At 56.8% G+C, this 17470-nt stretch overlaps 2 protein-coding genes across 4 annotated transcripts in view; one reads left to right on the forward strand and one right to left on the reverse strand.

The window, feature by feature from the left end:
• Positions 1 to 1582, forward strand: part of DNAH1 (dynein axonemal heavy chain 1) — a 72776-nt gene extending 71194 nt beyond the window's left edge. For both annotated transcript variants that reach the window (XM_080384454.1, XM_080384453.1), the window contains 3 exons: positions 109 to 315; positions 718 to 952; positions 1261 to 1582. In XM_080384454.1, coding sequence (XP_080240580.1) covers positions 109 to 315; positions 718 to 952; positions 1261 to 1382 — 564 coding nt within the window. In that variant the 3' untranslated portion in view covers positions 1383 to 1582. The remainder of the gene's footprint in view (positions 1 to 108; positions 316 to 717; positions 953 to 1260) is intronic.
• Positions 1583 to 1678: 96 nt separating this feature from the next.
• BAP1 (BRCA1 associated deubiquitinase 1) lies at positions 1679 to 15997 on the reverse strand. Of its 2 annotated transcripts, none has more exons than XM_080384467.1 (17): positions 15831 to 15997; positions 11873 to 11902; positions 11718 to 11772; positions 10859 to 10991; positions 10373 to 10492; positions 9813 to 9874; positions 9587 to 9729; positions 8635 to 8713; positions 7786 to 7909; positions 7347 to 7464; positions 6761 to 6948; positions 6292 to 6425; positions 5211 to 5683; positions 4971 to 5077; positions 4093 to 4185; positions 3514 to 3586; positions 1679 to 3219 (listed from the first exon to the last, which is right to left on the reverse strand). In XM_080384467.1, the coding sequence occupies exons 1-17, from the start codon at positions 15865 to 15867 to the stop codon at positions 3086 to 3088; spliced, it is 2103 nt and encodes a 700-aa protein (XP_080240593.1). In that variant the 5' UTR covers positions 15868 to 15997; the 3' UTR covers positions 1679 to 3085. The 2 variants fall into 2 exon arrangements, with proteins under 2 accessions (XP_080240593.1, XP_080240592.1); XM_080384466.1 differs by having other exon boundaries at positions 4917 to 5077.
• Positions 15998 to 17470: the final 1473 nt, after the last annotated feature.

The raw sequence follows: 17470 nt of genomic DNA on the forward strand, positions 1-17470 counted from the left end.
TTCCAGCTCCAGGCTGGATGAACCTCTGGGCAGCTGTCAGCAACTGGGGCACAAGGTCCAGGATGTCCTTGATCGTGTTCAACACCTTCCTCTGTGACTGCCCCGCAGGCCTACCCATCGCTGAAGCCCTTGGCATCCTGGGTGAATGACTTGGTGCAGCGGATTGAATTCCTGCAGAATTGGGTCAGCCGTGGGATCCCCTCCGTGTTCTGGATCAGCGGGTTCTTCTTCCCACAGGCCTTCCTCACTGGGACACTGCAGAACTTTGCCAGGAAGTCCGGTGTCCCCATTGACACCATCTCGTTCAGCTTCAAGGTCAGTGAGCTGGAGGCTCTGGATTTTTCTGGGTTATTTTTGCAGTGTGCTGCTAAAAAGCCACAAAGGCAGCAGTTCTAGCCCTGGTCTGCCCAAGAGGTGAAGCCACTAGCTGCACTGCTGCCCACGGAGCCCGTCATCCCCTTGGTGCTCAGATATAGCCATCCACTGTCAGACACCTCCACAAGGCGAGCAGGGGCTTCTCCGCCTCCCCAGACCTGCTCGCATCCCCTGCCACAGGCATGATGCAGGGTGCCCGAAAACCCAGCCCAGCCCATCGGAGAGCTGGGGCAGGCGCCCCTTGGGCAGCGCTGACTTAACCAAGAGCAGCCCAAGGGGGTCCCTGGGGCTGACCAAGGGAGACGCCTCGATGAAGTGCCCTGGGCCCGCTCCCCTCTGCAGGTAATGAAGGAGTCTGTGAGCCAGCTCACTCGCCACCCTGCCCAAGGCTGCTACATCCACGGCTTGTTTCTTGAAGGCGCCCGCTGGGACCCCGCTGCCTTTCAGCTGGCGGAGTCGCGCCCCAGGGAGCTTTACACAGAGATGGCCGTCATCTGGCTGCTTCCTGGCCCCAGCCGCAAGCCTCCAGCTGCTGGCACCTATCTGTGCCCGATCTATAAGACTCTCAATCGTGCAGGTAGGTGCCCTGAAGATGGATCTCCAGGGTAAGCGCTAGGAAGGGCAGCCCAGGAGAGGCTACAGGAGTTCCTCCTGCCACACACTGGCATGGAGCGAGGCACTGTTGGCTGAGACCATCCAGGAACAAAAAAAGATTTCTCCTGCTGTGGTCGTGGAGCCTGAGCAGCCAGGCACCCTGGCTCTGCGAGCAGTGCCTCTGGCCAGGGGATCGCACATGGGCTCACGGGTATGGGGCAGGGGTCACAGGTCAGTGCGGTGCAGCAGGGTCCGCAGTACCACCTCCTGCCGTTGTTTCCCCCATTACAGGTACGCTGTCAACAACAGGCCACTCCACCAACTACGTGATTGCTGTGGAGATCCCTACTAACAAGCCCCAGAAGCACTGGATCAAACGGGGCACAGCCCTGATCTGTGCCCTGGATTTCTAGCCAGAAAACCCACCAGCCCAGGAGGGGCCTGGCAGCCTGAGCTGGGGGCTCTGCCATCCTGCGCAGAGGTGCAGCAGGTGCCAAGTGCCAACTGCCAGCAGCTGCTGCCCTCTCCTCCTGTTCTCTGTGCTGTGTCAATAAATTAACTGGACTCCACCAGTATCACATTCACCTGGTGTTGCAATCCCTACACTTACCTGGTTTTTAGCACCACAGAAGTGCTGCTGGCTGGGACAGCACGGCCCGGAGCCACGTGCTCAGTGCTCCTGGCTGCACACGCACACCTCTCCCTTGGCTGGCTGTTACAGGATAGCTTTATTCCTTCAGACAGATCCATTATTTACAGCACTTGATACTAGACACAGCAAGAGAGGGGATTTTCTTCCCTTCAACAAATACCAAAAGAACAGTCTCATTCCATAGTCAAGACCTGTACAAACTTGCACATTTGCAAAATTCAGTCCTCTCCCATGACAGCACCCCTCAGCCCAGCTATGCCTCAGGACACCTCTGGAGAGATGCTGACCTCTGGCTTCTCAGTTCGGCTGGGTTGCTGGGGACAGGCCCAAGAAGACCATGTGCAGGAGGCGGCAGGCGAGGGCCAGGCCAGGCGCTGTGGCAGGGAGCAGGCTGCTGCCCACACCAGCGAGCTCTGGATGAGCAGCTTCGTGTGCTCCCGCCACTGCTTCCACCCGCCCCTGCAGCCCCCACACCACCCCGAGTGTTGCAGCACCCAGGCACCTCTCCCCACGCTGCAAGGCTTCACCAAGGGACTCCACACCCAGCGTCCACCCCGGCGCCGTGCCCAGCAACACCGAGGCCACCTGATGAACTTGGTCTGTTTGTAATTGACAGGGATTCAGAACTGGGCCTGGAGCAACCCTGTGTGACCCACCGGCACCACCAGGGCCAGAGCTGGTCCCTAGGACAGCAGCCATGGCAGCAGAGGCACGCGCTGCCCCTCAGCACCACCACCGAGGGCTGGGCACAAGGCCCAGCTCCAGGGACAACCCCACCCCCCCTCCCCCAGCACTGGGGGTGGCACCAAGCCCAGAGCAGCGAGGGCTGGGCAAGGCAGGACCTGCACAGCCACCCAGGGGGCGGTTCTGGAAACCAGGTAGCAGGGAGGCAGGTGAGCGCAGGAGAATGGGCTCTGCCCAGGAGCCACCTTGCTCGGCAACGGCCAAAGCAGGGGTCAGAACCAAAAATAACTTGGGGAAGGGAGGGAGAGGGATAGGAGACAGACATAGATGGCCTGGGGAAGCGTAGAGCTGAAGGCCTGGACACAGGAGGACACAAGCCACAGCCAGCTGCAGCCAGCACGACCTTGCATCAGCATCGCCGGTGTTCAGCATCGGAGCCGACTCGGGCCAGGTGGGCTCTCCCTCTCCTGCTGCAGTCCTCGGCCACAGTGCCGAGACACAGGCCCACAGCATGTGTGTGCTGCCACAGCACACTCAGGCAGCCGGGCACGCCAGCTTGCCTTCTGCTGCGGCTGCAGGGACTTCCCTCAAGACAACGTGTTCCTGCCTTTCACAGCTCAGGCTCAGAGGAAAACCCGATTTCTCTTTGTCCCCAGGCTCCACGTCAGCTGAGGGCTTGTCACTGTGGTCCGTCTTCCTTAGGCAAAATGTAACGTAGATCCAAGTGTCCCTGCCCAAAGCCACAGAGCCCAGCTGCTTCTCACAGTCTTGACTCCCAGGCTACTGACGCTTGGCTTTATACGGGCGGGAGCGTTTCCGGCGATCCGGCTTCCTCTGCTTGTGCAGCCGGCCGATGCTGACCCCCTGCCGCCTGCGGACCGAGATGTTCTGCTCCACGAGGCTGGCCAGCATGCCTGCAGGGTGAGAGGCAGACAGATATGCCCACACTGGAGCGCTGCTATTGCCCATGCAAGGGTGCAGCCCTCCCCCTCTCGCCCAAAACCCATTAGTGGGCTCCTCCTGGGACTGTAAAATCAGAAGAACATAGACCAGAGACGCGCAGCTCCCCAGACTGAGTGCTACCCTCACGCCCCAGGACAGGGTGAGCTTCCCAGGCTCCCAGCTGCTGCTCTGCCGCGCTCAGCATGGCTCCCCCAGCTGAATCGGAACCCTGCGCTCCACCCCCTCGGCCGCACAGCACAGCTCACCTTCCTGGGCCAGCATGGAGATGAAGGTACATATGAACTCATCGTAGTTGTGGGTTCTCCTCTGGTCGTCTATCTACAAAGAGAGGAAAAATTCACAAATAATCCACAAACGGGTGGCATGGATGAAGGAGAGCTCAAGGCTAACAGTGAGACCAGAGCAGGCAGGGACCCACCTCCCAGCCCTGTCCTGTCTAGTGCACAACTGAGACTGTCTCCATCCCGGTTCAAATGCCAGCATTTTCCACAAAGTGCTGCTGGGGAGAGGCGAGGGTGGGCAGGGGAGAAATCCTGCCGGGCCTTGCAGCAGAGACTGCCCCCCCCGCTTCCTCCTGTCAGTGCTGCTGTTCAGCGGTGGCTCAGCGGCAGCGCTCCCCATCCTCCTCAGGCTAGTCAGTGCTGCCCAGGGGCTTCGGTCTGTCCTGGCGGAAGCTCTGCCCCGTAAGGCTGGTTGGTAATGGGAAAGGGACCCTGAATACTTCCCATCGCCATTCTCAGCTGAACCGCTCTCCCTTCTCTTTGATGTAAAGGCAGAAGCATTCGGGGAGCTAAATTGGCAATGCAAACAAGTCATCAACAAACCTTGAATTTCTTCCTCTTCTCCACCTCTTCCTTCAGGCACGCCTCATAGTTTGCAATCTCTGCCTCCACACACTTGAGCAGTGCCAGCAGCTCCTGTCAGGATCAAGCAGACCAAACATGAGCAGACAGACCCCTGCCACAGCACAGGAGTGAGCTGGTAAGTGGCTGGGAAAGGGAGGATTTGTCAAAGTAAAAAACACTTGCCAGGGTAGGGGGGTGGGGGATCAGTTCACTGTAGGGAATTTCTGAGCCAGGGGGTGATCAATCAGGCAGCACTATGGCCAGTCCCAGAGGAGGAGCTGGGTTCTGCTCGAGCCTGGCCCAGCCCCGCGTATCTGGTTCTCTGGGACAGGGGGAAGGGTTGTGTGCATGCCTGAGGGACACCCCAGGGCCTGGTTATTCTCGATAACAAAATCTCAAGACTTCTCTTTCGAGTAAAACAGTTTCTAGCCCAGGTCTCTTCCAAGAAGCTCTTGATGTGCTTGTGCTACCTGAGCCTAGTCCTGCCTTTGCTGGCGGGCACAGGTAGTGAAGGTACCAGCAGGCTGGGATTTGGGGGTGCAGGGTCCCACCAGCCTCTGGCTCAAAGGAGAGCAGAGCACAGCACACCCAATGTCTCGGCTGCAGGAGACAGCAGCTCTGCTCGCTGCCAAGGCAAACGTCCCTGCGATGATGCAAGGCACACCACCTGCGCTGCCCTATGCCTCGAGGCACAGCTGCTGCGACACGTGAGCGGGACAGCGTGCACACTGCCAGCGCTGCTGCATCTCTGGGTGAGCGCAGGGAGCTCCAGGCTCCCAGGGCTGTCACAGCACAAAACTCACCTTGGGAGAATACTTTTCCCCCCCAGGGTGATCACTGGTCCTGCCAAGTCCCACCTTCTCTTTGCTGTCACTGGCCTCACTGCCCTCCTTCTCGTCCAGTTTGATTGCGACTGGGGCCTCTTCACCGGGTTTGATGGAAGGCGGGGAGCTTTTACCCCCATCTGTGGGCACAGGAAGGAAGCATTAGGAGCCATCAGCCACCGTAAAGGGCCAGGATCCACTCCCGAAGTCAAAGGACACTATCCCACCACCACAGGGGAAATGCCACCCTTCCAAAAGTTGGCAGGCACCTACCTGCAACAGCCAGCGGGCAGAACACACCGTCCTCCGTGAGGTGCAGCAGCCCGGTGCTGATAACGGGCCCCAAGTCCCTGACAGCCCGATTGTAGCGCATGCAGTCAACACGCAGCAGGCCGTCCTCCTCGCCAAAGAGCACCTTGGAGATGTGGGAGGTGACGGGGCTGGAGGGGCGGGTGGGGTTGGCCGAGCGGATGGGAGAGCGCAGCGGGGAGTTGAAGGCGCTGCCGATCTCCGAGGCCGTGTCCGTGCTCTCGTTGCTGGGGGTGGGAGAGGGCTGGGAGTGGGTGACCACCGCCACGGCAGTGCCCCCGCTGCTCGTCTTGATGGACAGGGGAATGGAAAGATCCTTTTGAGATTCCTTCAGTTTCTCAGCCAGGACATTGATGGTATTGGGCTGGAGGACGGAGAGCTGGCCATCCGCAGCCCCCGCCACATGCTCTTGCTTTACCTGCCCTTTCCTTTTGTACCTGCCCGGGAACACAGCGGGGAAGGTGAGTAGCTGGTAGAAGGAGGTGGGGGCCCAGTGCAGCCACTGGCAGCTCTGCACTCAGCAGTCCAGGCTGTCTGCTGGGATGAATCAAGGCCTGACACATTTCTAGGTCATCCCCACTGCCACCATCTTCTCTGGCAGCACCCCAATACCACTGAGCCGCTCAGCTGCAGGTACCTGTACGCAGCTAGGGGGGCACAGCGTGCTGCATACCCCTGCTCTTCTTCCAGAAGCCCCAAAAGCACCCTCACTGCGGCCCCACCTTCCTGACCTTTGCAGCAGTCTGAGCACACCACCACTGTCACCAGGAGCTGATCTGGCAATCAGCACTAGGGAACTGAGGTTCCCCAAAGCTGCCAATACACAGAGCCAAAACCGCGGGTTGATTGTGAACAGCTACAGCAGGGCTTCACACAGTCCAGCAAGCGAACAGTAAAATGGCAGGCAAAGAGAACAGCCCTGACGGCACACGCAGGTGCAAGCTCTAACACAACTATCAGCGCTCAGGAAAGAGATCTGGAAGTCACCCCCACTGGTTCTGCAAACGTCAGCTCCCTCCCCGCCACCCTCAGCTCAAGCCGTCACCTGATGGCCGAGCTGGTGTTACGAACTTCATCATCGTCATCGTCATCATAGTCATCCTCATCATCTGAGTACTGCTGGTGCTGTCGGACTGGGACCCGGCTGCGACCCACTCCTGCTGCAAGGTCTTCTTCTTCCTGCAAAACACAGTTGCTGATGGCCTGCCAGCAGCAGGGCAGGGAGGAAGAGCCCAGCGGTCACATCCTTAGTCCCCCTGCCCCTTCCAAGAGGAGATGGGGGACTCTTCCCCATGCTTGCTCAGCTGACCCACATCAGTGCCAACCTCTTTTGCCAGGTCAGCCTTTATTTACCCTCTCACCTCCCAGCCTGGGTGAGTACGAGGGCAGGCAGGCTGAAAGGGCAGGGGAAGGGCTCCGACCAGCTGACAGCCACAGTCCCACAGAGGTGAGGGATGGGAAATAAAAAGCTCAGCTCGAGTCAGGCATGCTGCTGGCCTGGAGCTCCAGCTTACCTGCATGGGGGACTTGGCGTAGTTGTGATTATCCAGGAAGGCTGGCAACCTCTGCACGATGGGGTTGGGGTTTCCTGGAGGTGCTCCATTGATACTGCTCGCTGACGTCTTTGCTGCTGGTTTGGATTTGTTGGGTGGGCTCTGCGTGGCCACAGGGTGGCCCTGGCTGGTGTGCTCGTCGGTGCCATCTGCCATACAAGCACAGCACAGCCTTTCATGACCAGCACCATCACTTTTTACTCAATGTCCTCTGCCACCCTTTGCCCGCCCCATGTAAAAGAAGAGCTCTTACACTCCACCAGACCATCACACCCACTTCCCGTTCCACCTCCAGCTGTCACCACTGCCCCCAAGCTTAAGCTCTCCTGTTCCCAAGCTCCATGTCTCTCCAACACTGCTCCCAGGCACAGAAGCATCTACCACACCCCAGCACAGGGCATACAGAGCTGGGCTTGGAGAAACAAAAGCGAAGCTGACCATAAAACAGCCTCCAGCTACAGGTCAGCCAACCGCTGTCACCGGCCCGTGCTCACTCCACTACAAGCCAAGCTGGCTGGCAGGTTCCACCACTGGTACAGGGGTCTACCTGGGTGGGTGCTCTCCGGAGTCACAGTCTTTATGCTGGCTGGCTTTGCCTCTTCAGGAGGCTGAGACTCCTGAGACTTCTGGGTCTGGATCAGCTCAGGCTGAGTTACTCGGATAAGCTTGAAGGCAAATGACAGATAAGACACTGAGTGCTAGACCGAGATAACCCAAACCACATCTCTCCCGTTCAAGCACCGTAGAACAACTCATGAGGGTGGGCCAGCTGCTGACCACCTGTATCAACCAATAATGCCATGGATAACCTCCCAGGTGAGCAGCAAAAGGCCAAGCAGAGAGGCCGGTTAATTCCTGTTCCCAGAGATTTCCCAAGGCCAAAAAAAACCCCAAAATCCAGGCCCCCCCCAGCACAGGGAGATGCCCTGAAAACAGCCTATTCCTACCCCAGGCTCACAACTCCCTCAGAGCTTGGGCTGTCCTACCTGCTGCAAGGCCTCCAGCACAGTCTGGCGGTTCATCTTCAGGATGTGCAGTTTAGACTCATACTTCATTCTCCGATCAGGCACCACTGCCATCAGGTTGAAGCGGATGTCGTGGTACGGCTCCCTGCAGGAAGGGACAGCAGCCGTCAGGCACGAGCTGGCAGGGAAAAGCCCGTCTCCCAGCAAGAGGGGCGAGCAGGCTGCCAGCCATACCCTGCACACCCCCCGAGGGCTCCTTCCAGGCAGCACCTCCCCTGCCCTGGAGTTTAACACCAACACACAGGAGGCTTTTCCTCCAAAACCAAGTCAAGTTCACACTGGCTGAAGAAGCAGGACAAAGCTGCTTCAGCCACAACACAAAACACCCGTCACAGAATCACAGCTTGGTTGGGAAGGGACCTGTGGGGGTCATCTGCTCCCAGCCCCTGCTCCAGCAGGGTCACCCAGAGCCGGTTGCTCAGGACCATATCCATACAGCCTTTATCTCCAAGGATGGAGACCCCATAACCTCTCTGGGCAACGTATGCCAGCACTTGGTCACTCCCATGCCCCAGCATCCAAGAATCCCAGCTCAGGACCAGAAGCACCGTTCCGTCTCCTATGGACTCGCGCTAACAGGAACCTGATCTGGCCCCTCGTAATCCTGCGTGGCCATTTGCAGGGGCTACCCTGCATGCTCTGAAGGCTGGCAAATTACATGCAAGGCGAGGAAGCAGCACACCGGCACCTCTCCCCAGGCAATGTTCTCCACCCCCCACTTCCACAACTTGCCACACAAAGCCCACAGTAGAAATAACCCAGGGACGAATGGCAAGGGGCCAGTGCCTGCACCATGGCCTGGGTCATTACCCTGCAGTGGCCAGGCCGATGCGCTCCATGATCACTCTCCTGGCTTTGTCCGTCCATTCCTCGTCGTCAGCCCACGGCCCTGTGATAACGAGACATTAGCTGGACTGAGCAACGCAGGCCAAGGCTCCTGCTTCAGACTCACAGAGCAGATCCTGCCACCTCCAACAGAGGCAACATCGTGGCTCCCTTACATACCAGGGATCAAGCCAAGAAGGGGCCCAGGAAGCAGAAGGACCGTGTTGTCAGCCCATACATGGGATCCCCTGCTTCTGCCTTCCAAATGGAAAATGGGAGCTATGTGCTGGGCAGAAAGGTGAATTTTGAACCCTACAGACCACAAGTGATTCAAGACTCAGGCTTATGAAGTCCAAGGAAATCTCAGCTCTTGCTGGGATCCACCTGCTGCTGGATCTGGTGCCATGCTTAAGTAACCCAAGCACACAAAGCGGGTACCTTACCAAAGAATCTAACAGACAGAAGCAAAGTCCTAGCAGGGATAACTAAGTGTCTGAAAGAGAGAACTGAGTGGTCAGGTTGTAAGAGAAGAGAGTAACCCGAGCGGCCTGCTGGGATCTGCGTTGGGATCCTGTGCCTCAACACACAGTGGTTATTTGGCACAAGGGAAGAGTAAGGAAGAGACAAGTTCTGCTTGCAATACTGAGTTATTTCAGAGCTGCAGAAGGACCTCATGACCCTGAGCAACCAGGGAGGAAAATACAGTGCAACGCATGCAGAAATAATTGCCTTCTAGACAGTCCCCAGTGCGTAGGCTCCAAAATGAGCTGTCAAAACTCAGGACGAATCTGGGAGCCATTGGAGTGATTCTCCACAAACATCAGCTAATGCTTTGCTCTGCATTTTTCTCTAAGACAATGAAAAATAATACATACATTTGGACATACCAGGGTGTCTATTCAACTCTGTCAAAAAGTAGGGACAGGCAGGTTCTTACCATGGTCAATGGGATAGACCTTCAGCCCATCCAGCTCAAACAGCCGTCCCTTGATAGGGACATAACTGACAAAATGAAAAGCCTCCATGGTTCGCACAGCACTGATACCGTTCTGCTTTTCTGGCAAGTGGCGTGGCTCCGGCCTGCAAAGGCAAGACAGGTGAGAGGTCAGAGGAGAGTCTGCCGCCTCCGGTGAAAGCGAGCTGCGTGACACCCGCTCACTCACCTGGCATGGCTGTTATGGGCCTTTGCCAGCTCTGGGGCATTGCCGATGGCATAGCCTTTACTCTGCAGCAAACGGCAAGAGAAGAAAACAACCGAGAAGCGTCAGGCAACAAACAAAATGCTTCACCCACCAGCTCCCTGCTCCCTCTCTCCCTCCCTCGACACACAGCACTGGGAGAGCAGCTTTCACGCACACCCTCTGCTCTGCTGAGTTACAGGTAAAACCCAAGAAAAGAAAACCACACAATTTCCGCTACAGAAATTACAGTTGAAGAAACACAGACTTCAAGATAGGTCTGAAGGTAGGAGAGAGAACTTTTGACCATAGACTGAGCTAGGGAATAACATGACAGAAGGCTCAGAGCTACACCCAGAGTAAGGGGACCAAGGCTCTGAGCAAGGCAAGGTAGGAAGATGAGTGACAAGAGGCAATACTGATGTAGCGTGCAGCCACAAAGGCCTGGAGAGGAGCCAGCTTGTTAGAGCATCATCCTGAGAGGGGAGCGAGAGGCAGATTCACACGCACCATCCATGCACAGCCCTGCACACCCCTGCCCCTACCTCAGGGCTAAATCCTTTGGTGAAATCCTTCATGCGGCTCAGCGTGGGGCCCAGGTCGACATTGTTGCAGTTCAGGAGGACACTCAGCAGGGCGTGGGTGGCACAGGAATTGGGGATCAGCTGGAGGGTGACATAAGGACCATCTTAACTGGCAGGAACAAGGAAACCCTTCAACAACCCCTCAGTATCAACAATAATCAATGAAAAGTATTACCAAGAACCAGATGTGAGAGCAGCAACCTGACCTCGGCTCTCAAGAGAAGGAAGGAGGTCAGTCAGTGCTGTTTAGCAAGCCACACCATGTCCCATGAGCATGTGCTCACAGTGCAGCCACAGACAGGCTCGCAGCCCTCAGGAAGCTCAGGGGAGAGACTCCCAGGAAAGAGGAGCTGCCTTAGGACCATCAAGAGCAGTACAGCCTCCCAGTAATGTTGGTTCCCTGAGGTATCACATGAGACGCACACTCTCCCCTTGCCTCTAGCCTACCTGGTGAGCAAAGAACATGTTATTAACGATGTCATCATCAATGACCGACGTCTCATCCACCAGGGTAGAGACCTTTCGGCGTGATCTGCGCTCCTCAATCCACTTGAACAGGAAGATGAACCCATACACAGGGCTGCAGAGAGAAGTCAACAGCTGCACTGTTTTGGATGGACATCAGTGGGGCTGCTCTGCCAAGCGTCTGTTTCAAACACTGGGCACAGCAAAGAAAGAGGAAAAGCAGAACCACCAACCCCATCTTTCTGGAAGTGACCATCCCTGCCACAAATCCCCCCAGCCTCACATTACCGAGGACACTCTCCCAGGCTAATGCTCCAGGCTCAGACAACACTCAAGCTTGAAAACTTTGGGATTTGAGAGGTCTTAAGAGGCTCAAGACAGAAAAACGGGAGGTGAAATTCACCTCTGGACACTGACTGACCTGCAGAACAGTACCTGACCACCCAATGACCTGTCCTTTTCAATGTATGTTGTATTCATCTTCAAGAGGAGTTCAGACAATGGCTTTTAAGAAAGCAACAGCCTCAAAGCCACTTCAAAGCAGCGAGACAGGGAGAAAGCCCCCAGTGCAAGCACGCTGGTTGGCACTGCAGCTCTCCATGGGGAAAGGGAGATGAAGCCCTTGAAGTATGCCCCCACCTGCCCCCACGAGGTCTTTCTCAAGGCAGGAGATTACCTGTCTGCCCCAATCCTGATGAAGCACTCCTGGTTCATCACTTCCAATGCTGACCTCCATGACCAACAAGCTCACACAAGCCCTTCTGAATGCCCAGCAATGAGTTCCCAGGCGCACAGACACATTCTGCTTAATAAAACTCATACTTTCATGCCTGTGACTTACCCTTGGCATTTGCTCTGCAGGTCATAAATCTCTTCAACCTGCACTCCCTTGACCCCTGCAAACAAAGGGTAGAAGCTGGTGTAAAGGCACCCAGAAAGGACTAGGAGTAATGTTGAGCACAAAACAGACTTCCCAGGAAGGTTTCTTGCACTCACCAAAATCTTCAACCAGGAGTGTGAAGAGACCTGGAAAGGAACAAAACCAACAGGTAGGTTACTTGTAGCTGAAGAAAGCAGAGAGGAAACTTGCTGCCACCAGCCCCTGGAAGGTTCCACATGGTCCCAGACCAAGGCACAGCCAGAAAAAATGCAGCACAGCAGCACCAGGATCACACTGACTCCCCAGCAGCAGAACTGTTGAGCCCTGGCTTGCTACAGAGGTGCTCTGGCTCCCTTTATCCCTCCATCTCTGTTCACCATCCTCTTCCTCGAGAGGACCTGAACCAACCCTCTCCTGCCAGAGCCCAGTGTAGCCAGATCCACCTTCATCATCCTGACCCACTGCAGATGACCTGCCAAGAAGTAAATCCCCACCATGCACAGCAACAGGGAGCACCTAAACGACATGCATGCTTCTAACTGGAGGGAAACAGAGCTAGATTCATCACAGGATATTTTAAAACAAGGCAATTTATGTCCTTGTTAGTGAAAGACAGCCAGTGAAGGGAAAGCCAGCTCACAGCAACAGGGCTGCGGGGAAGTCCGAGTGTCAAAAGGCTCATCTTCATCTCCTTCTCTCCTGGGGGACCAAATCCAAGAGCCTGTCTCCAGTGTCTACAAAATTCCCATTACAGAAGGACATAACCAGAGATACACAGACAACAGCAAAGAGACCAAAGGATTATTAGACATCAGCAACTGAGCAGCAGCTTCCACTATGATGCCGTAGCAAAGGCAGTTGGCCTAATTTTCAGATGGTCCCCCTGCACCCGGAGTTAGCGAGCTCGAGACTGGAATAATAAATAAATCTGCTTCTTTCACTCCCATACAAAGGCTGCTGAAAGCCTGGGAGGAAGTCCAGGGAATATCAATAAGAAGGACTCAATCCTGAGAAACATCCCTGTAAGCAACAGATTTAAGGAACTCGATGTAAGTGGCTCAGTCAAGAAGGGAAGAGCCCAAGGGGCTTCCACACTGAAGTGAAAATTACTAAAACAGGGAGGAAACTTCTGGGAGCAAAAAGTCTTCATTAATTTAGCTGAAAACGCTGTATTTCTTACAAAATTGTCAGTGGGTAGAAACATGCTATGGAAATAACATGCTTTGAACCAGTGACAGCCTCCTCACCCACGCAAGGCCATTACACCAAACCCCAGCACCTTTCTGACAGAGATGGTTTTGCTCAAAATACTTGATGCTGTGGAGGGCTGTGTCGTACAGGTGACAGCTACAGAGACTTCAGGCAGTGCCACAGCCTCGCTGTGTTCTTTGCAGCAAGGCGCTTAGGGCAAGCGGTACTTGCAGACCATAAGAGTCTTCAGATGCTCATTACAGCCGTGGCTCTTGTTCCCTCTTTAGATGGCATCCGTTATGGAAGCAGGAGTCACAGCTGCTTATAGGTAGTCTCTCAACTGTGAAAGCTTCCGCAAAAGTCAAAGGCCTCACTCCTCTCCAGTTTCAACAGTTACAGTCTACTGATCACAGCAAAATGTGACGTGAGATGTGAACCAGATCACAAGCTCTGCCTTGCAGCCAGTGAAGATTTGCATCAGCACAAGGCCTTGCAAACACAAACAACCATAAATGCCGAAAGCAGCACTGCTCCTACGGGTACCACCAGAAGGAGAAGACCAAGCAGGACTTCCAAGCTCGCTATGGCTCAGCCCAGAGCACTCCCACATCCCTGCAGCAGTCCTCCAGGACCATGCACTAGACCAGCAGGGCTGCACCAAAGGAGACGGGAAGCCAGCTGTTGCATGCTTTCCTCCAGTCTGATCAACATCGCTGCGTAGTCAGAGAAAGGATGAAGCCAAACTTCTCCAAGCGCACCATGAAAGGACAAGAAGTGATGGGAACAAGCTGCAGCAAGAGAAATTCTGCCTATACACCAGAAAAAAAACCAATTCTTCACTACCAGCACAGTCAGCCCTGGGACCAGGGTGCAGAAATCTCCTTCTTGGGCATATTCAACCAGACATGGCCACAAGCGACCTGAGCTACCCTTGAAGTTAGCTCTGCTTTGGGCCAAACACTTCCCGGGGTCCCTTCCAACTGAGTTTTTTTCTCCACTTCATTTCAATACTTTGTATTACCTCAGCATCCATAAAAGGCATGATCCTGCTGCTGCCATCCCTCCTGGAACACCCAAACCCCTGTCCCAAATCATTTGGGTCAGCTGGGAGAAACGTTCTGGTGTCCACAAGCACACATAATATTATGCCAGCAGCCTGGAGGTTCCCAAGGCTCCCCTCTCTGCCCAGCAGCCGTGGCAAACAGCTCAAATCTGGATCTACCGACCCTTCCTGACCAGCAAAGTTTCAAGACCTTCAATCCCAAGCCCCATGTCAAGGGCCAGGCAGCTTATGGGATGTGCTGAAAGCCAAGAGTAGCGCATGGTTCATTCCTAACTGCTGTCCGAGCTGTCACCTCTGCATCCAAATCTCCACACGTCCAAAGGAGTACAGCTGCAGTGTTCTGAGAGTCTGTCTCTGCCCAGCCAGATTATCTTCCAAGCAAATAACCTTCCCTCCCAGGTGCAAATATCCAACCCATGTCCTGTCTTTGACATCATCACGATGAAGAAGGAGGAAGATGGGAACAATTTCGGCAATCCTGAATAGCAGTAAAAATAACATAAAGAGCAGCAAAACCTGGGGTGACGGGAGGCTGACAGCAGATGGAATCCTTCGCTGAGCACAGGAAGATGGGTATAATGCCAGGGGTCCAATTTCCTCACTCACAGCCTCAAAAACACACCACCACATCCCAAAGACCAGCTCTCAGCCTCCCAGGGGATGATCCCACATCGCACTACAGCAACTCAGAGACGTTAAAGCAACACTCAGCCAATGCCTCAGCTGACATTGGCTTTGGCCCTCAAATCCTATCCCGCAAAACAAAGTCCAGGACCCCACCACAGAAACCACCTTCTCCAATGCAAAGGGAAGGGGACAGCTGTGACCATCCTGGTGCTGGCTGCTCAGGCACCATACCAGGCTCTTCAGCACCTTTCCTGGACTATCTGGGGGAGAGGGTTCGATCCACCCACTCAGCTGCAAAGTGACAACAGTATCTGACACACATGGGACAGAGATGCCACCCTCACATGCTCCCAACTGACAAAGGTTGTCCTCAATCACCCATGTAGGTCTGGGGCAATCACCAGTCAGAGCTGCTTCTGTAGCAAGGGGCATCCCAGATGCATGCCTCTCCCTGTATTTCAGGGTATATTTGCAAAACCCAGGAATGCTTCATGCTACACCTTTGCAGCATTTCAGATGTTTTCCACAGAGACACCTGCGTTTATCAGATCACATGCACACAGAGGTGTCTGGGGTACCTCAGACCTCATGTACAAGTACTACCAGAACCCAGGACCTACTCTGAGCCTTCACCATGCTCCTGCAGCCCTCTTCACCCATCCCTCTTCACCACCATCATCACGCACCTCAACCTCCATACCCCCCGTCCTGACATGCCCTTTCCTGCCTGCCCTACACGCTCATAACCTCTCCCTACGCCCCCACGGGCCACGTCCCATACACCCCAACCCCACACACTCCCCTTTCCCCCAGGACTCACGCTACCCCTGCCCCACACACCCCTCCGTGCTCGCCTGCCCTCCCAACCCTCTGCCCGCACCCCCAGGCACCCCCCTGGCGCCCCCAGCAGCCCTCCCGCCCGCCCCAGGCCCTCCTCCCCCCGCACTCCCGCAGCCCCTGCCCCTCTGCACCCGCACGCTAGGCCTGCGCCCTGTAACCCTGCCCACGCACCCCCCACCCCAAGCGCCCCCCCGGCCCAAGCTTCATCCCTGCACCCCACACCCCCCGCCTGCCCCTCAGGGTCCCCCCGGCCTGTTCCTCCGGGCCCCCGGCCCAGGCCCCACCCCGGCCTATCCCTCCGAGCCGCTCCGCCAGCCCCCCGGGCCCGAGCCCGCGCCCGCCCCGCCGCTCACCGGGGTCGCTCTCCAGCTCTAGCCAGCCCTTATTCATCTTCCCGCGGGCCGGGCCGCGCCGCCATGTCCGGCCCCGCCACGCGCCCCGACTCCGGGCCCCGCCGCCGCCGCTGCCGCCGCCCGCCCCTGCGCGTCATCGCTGCGCGACGCTGCGTGACGTCATCGCGCCGCGCCACGGAGGTCCCGCGGAGGCGGGGGAGGTCTGGGAGGGCCGGGGGGACGGGGCCTCTCCCTGCCCCGCCCCGGGGCTTCGGTCCCCGGAACCGGAGCGCTGCTAGGCCCTCCAGGCCGGGCGTGGGCCTCGGGCTCGGCAGCCTCGGCCGCCCCGTGCGGCCTGCGGTGAGGGGCTGGGGCCGGGCCCTGTGGTGAAGGTCCCGGGCCCTGTGGTGAAGGTCCCGGGCCCTGTGGTGAAGGTCCCGGGCCCGGAGCTGGGCCTGTCGTTAGGGGCTGGGCCGCCCCGGCTGGAGGTGTGAGGGCTCCCGGTGAGGCTGAGGCCAGCCGCGTTGGCCCTGACCCTGCCAGCAGCTCTGCTAACGCCGCCTCGGAGGCCGGAAGGCGCCCAGGGCGAGCGTGCGCCCCTGTGCTGTGCTTCCTTAGGAAGTGACTAAAAATAGGAGCCGGATCCGTGGCGGGGCCTGTCCCCCGCCATGGCTTTGTTCTGTGGCCGTTCCCACGCGCACCCCATCCCCCAGCACTCCCCTCATCCTGCTCCTGGCCCTGGAATAGGGCTCAGCCAGCTGCGCCAAGGCCCAGGTAGGGCTTGTTCCCTCGTGCAGAGCAGGCTGGGGGCAGCGATGCTGTATCTGCCCACTGAAGTTGTCTCCTTCCACCCCCGGGAAGGCTGAGGATATTTTCATGTTCATTCAGCCCCTGGCAATTCCTAGGGACCCAGGTCGCCTCCATTGGCTGGTCATCGTGAGAGACAAGGCTGGAACGTGAACACTTTTAAAGCCCTCCTACTCCAGCCTTGCTGATGTAAACCTACCCAGGAGTGTCAGGCTTGGCCACCCGAGATTTACGGAGGGGAGAGAAGGGGAGGCCCTTTCAGGGACTGGTTACTTCCGTCTTCTGCTGCAGCTCACCTCAGGGCCAGGTCCTGCACACAGCAGAGGCCCAGGGACCCCCTCTTGCTGCCTCCCCCGGGGTGGACAGCCCAGCATCTGCTCTGCTGAGCGCAGGAGGTCACTCGGAGTGAATGGGGGGTGCAGACATTTCAGCCATGTGGCTCATTGCAAGCATTTCAGAGCCATTAAATCCAGGCCCTGAGGACTGAGGCTTCTGTCTCTCATTTCTGGCTTTACAACCATGTCCCTCCTTGCCTCTACCTGTTGCTTATCGTTCTGTTCCCCCCAGGCCTGCAATTAACTAAACCCATGTACTCGGCTCCAGCCTGGCCCATAAATCCATGCTACTGGCTCCACTCCCCTCCATGCAGGACGTGTCCCAGCCTGCCAGCCCCACCACAGCTCTCCCATCCCAGGAGACACCCCATGCAGGCACCCTGAGTTTGCAAGAGAGGTGGATTACGGAGCTGGAGAAGAGGGTCAGGACTCACAGCTCATCTCCATGGGCACGCCGTGGGACAGAGCAGTGCTGCCAGGGGACTTTGCTCCCATCAAAGGCACCACAGTGAGCCGTGG

The sequence above is a fragment of the Falco punctatus genome, assembly GCF_963210335.1.
Source record: "Falco punctatus genome assembly, chromosome: 4".
Classification (NCBI taxonomy): domain Eukaryota; kingdom Metazoa; phylum Chordata; class Aves; order Falconiformes; family Falconidae; genus Falco; species Falco punctatus.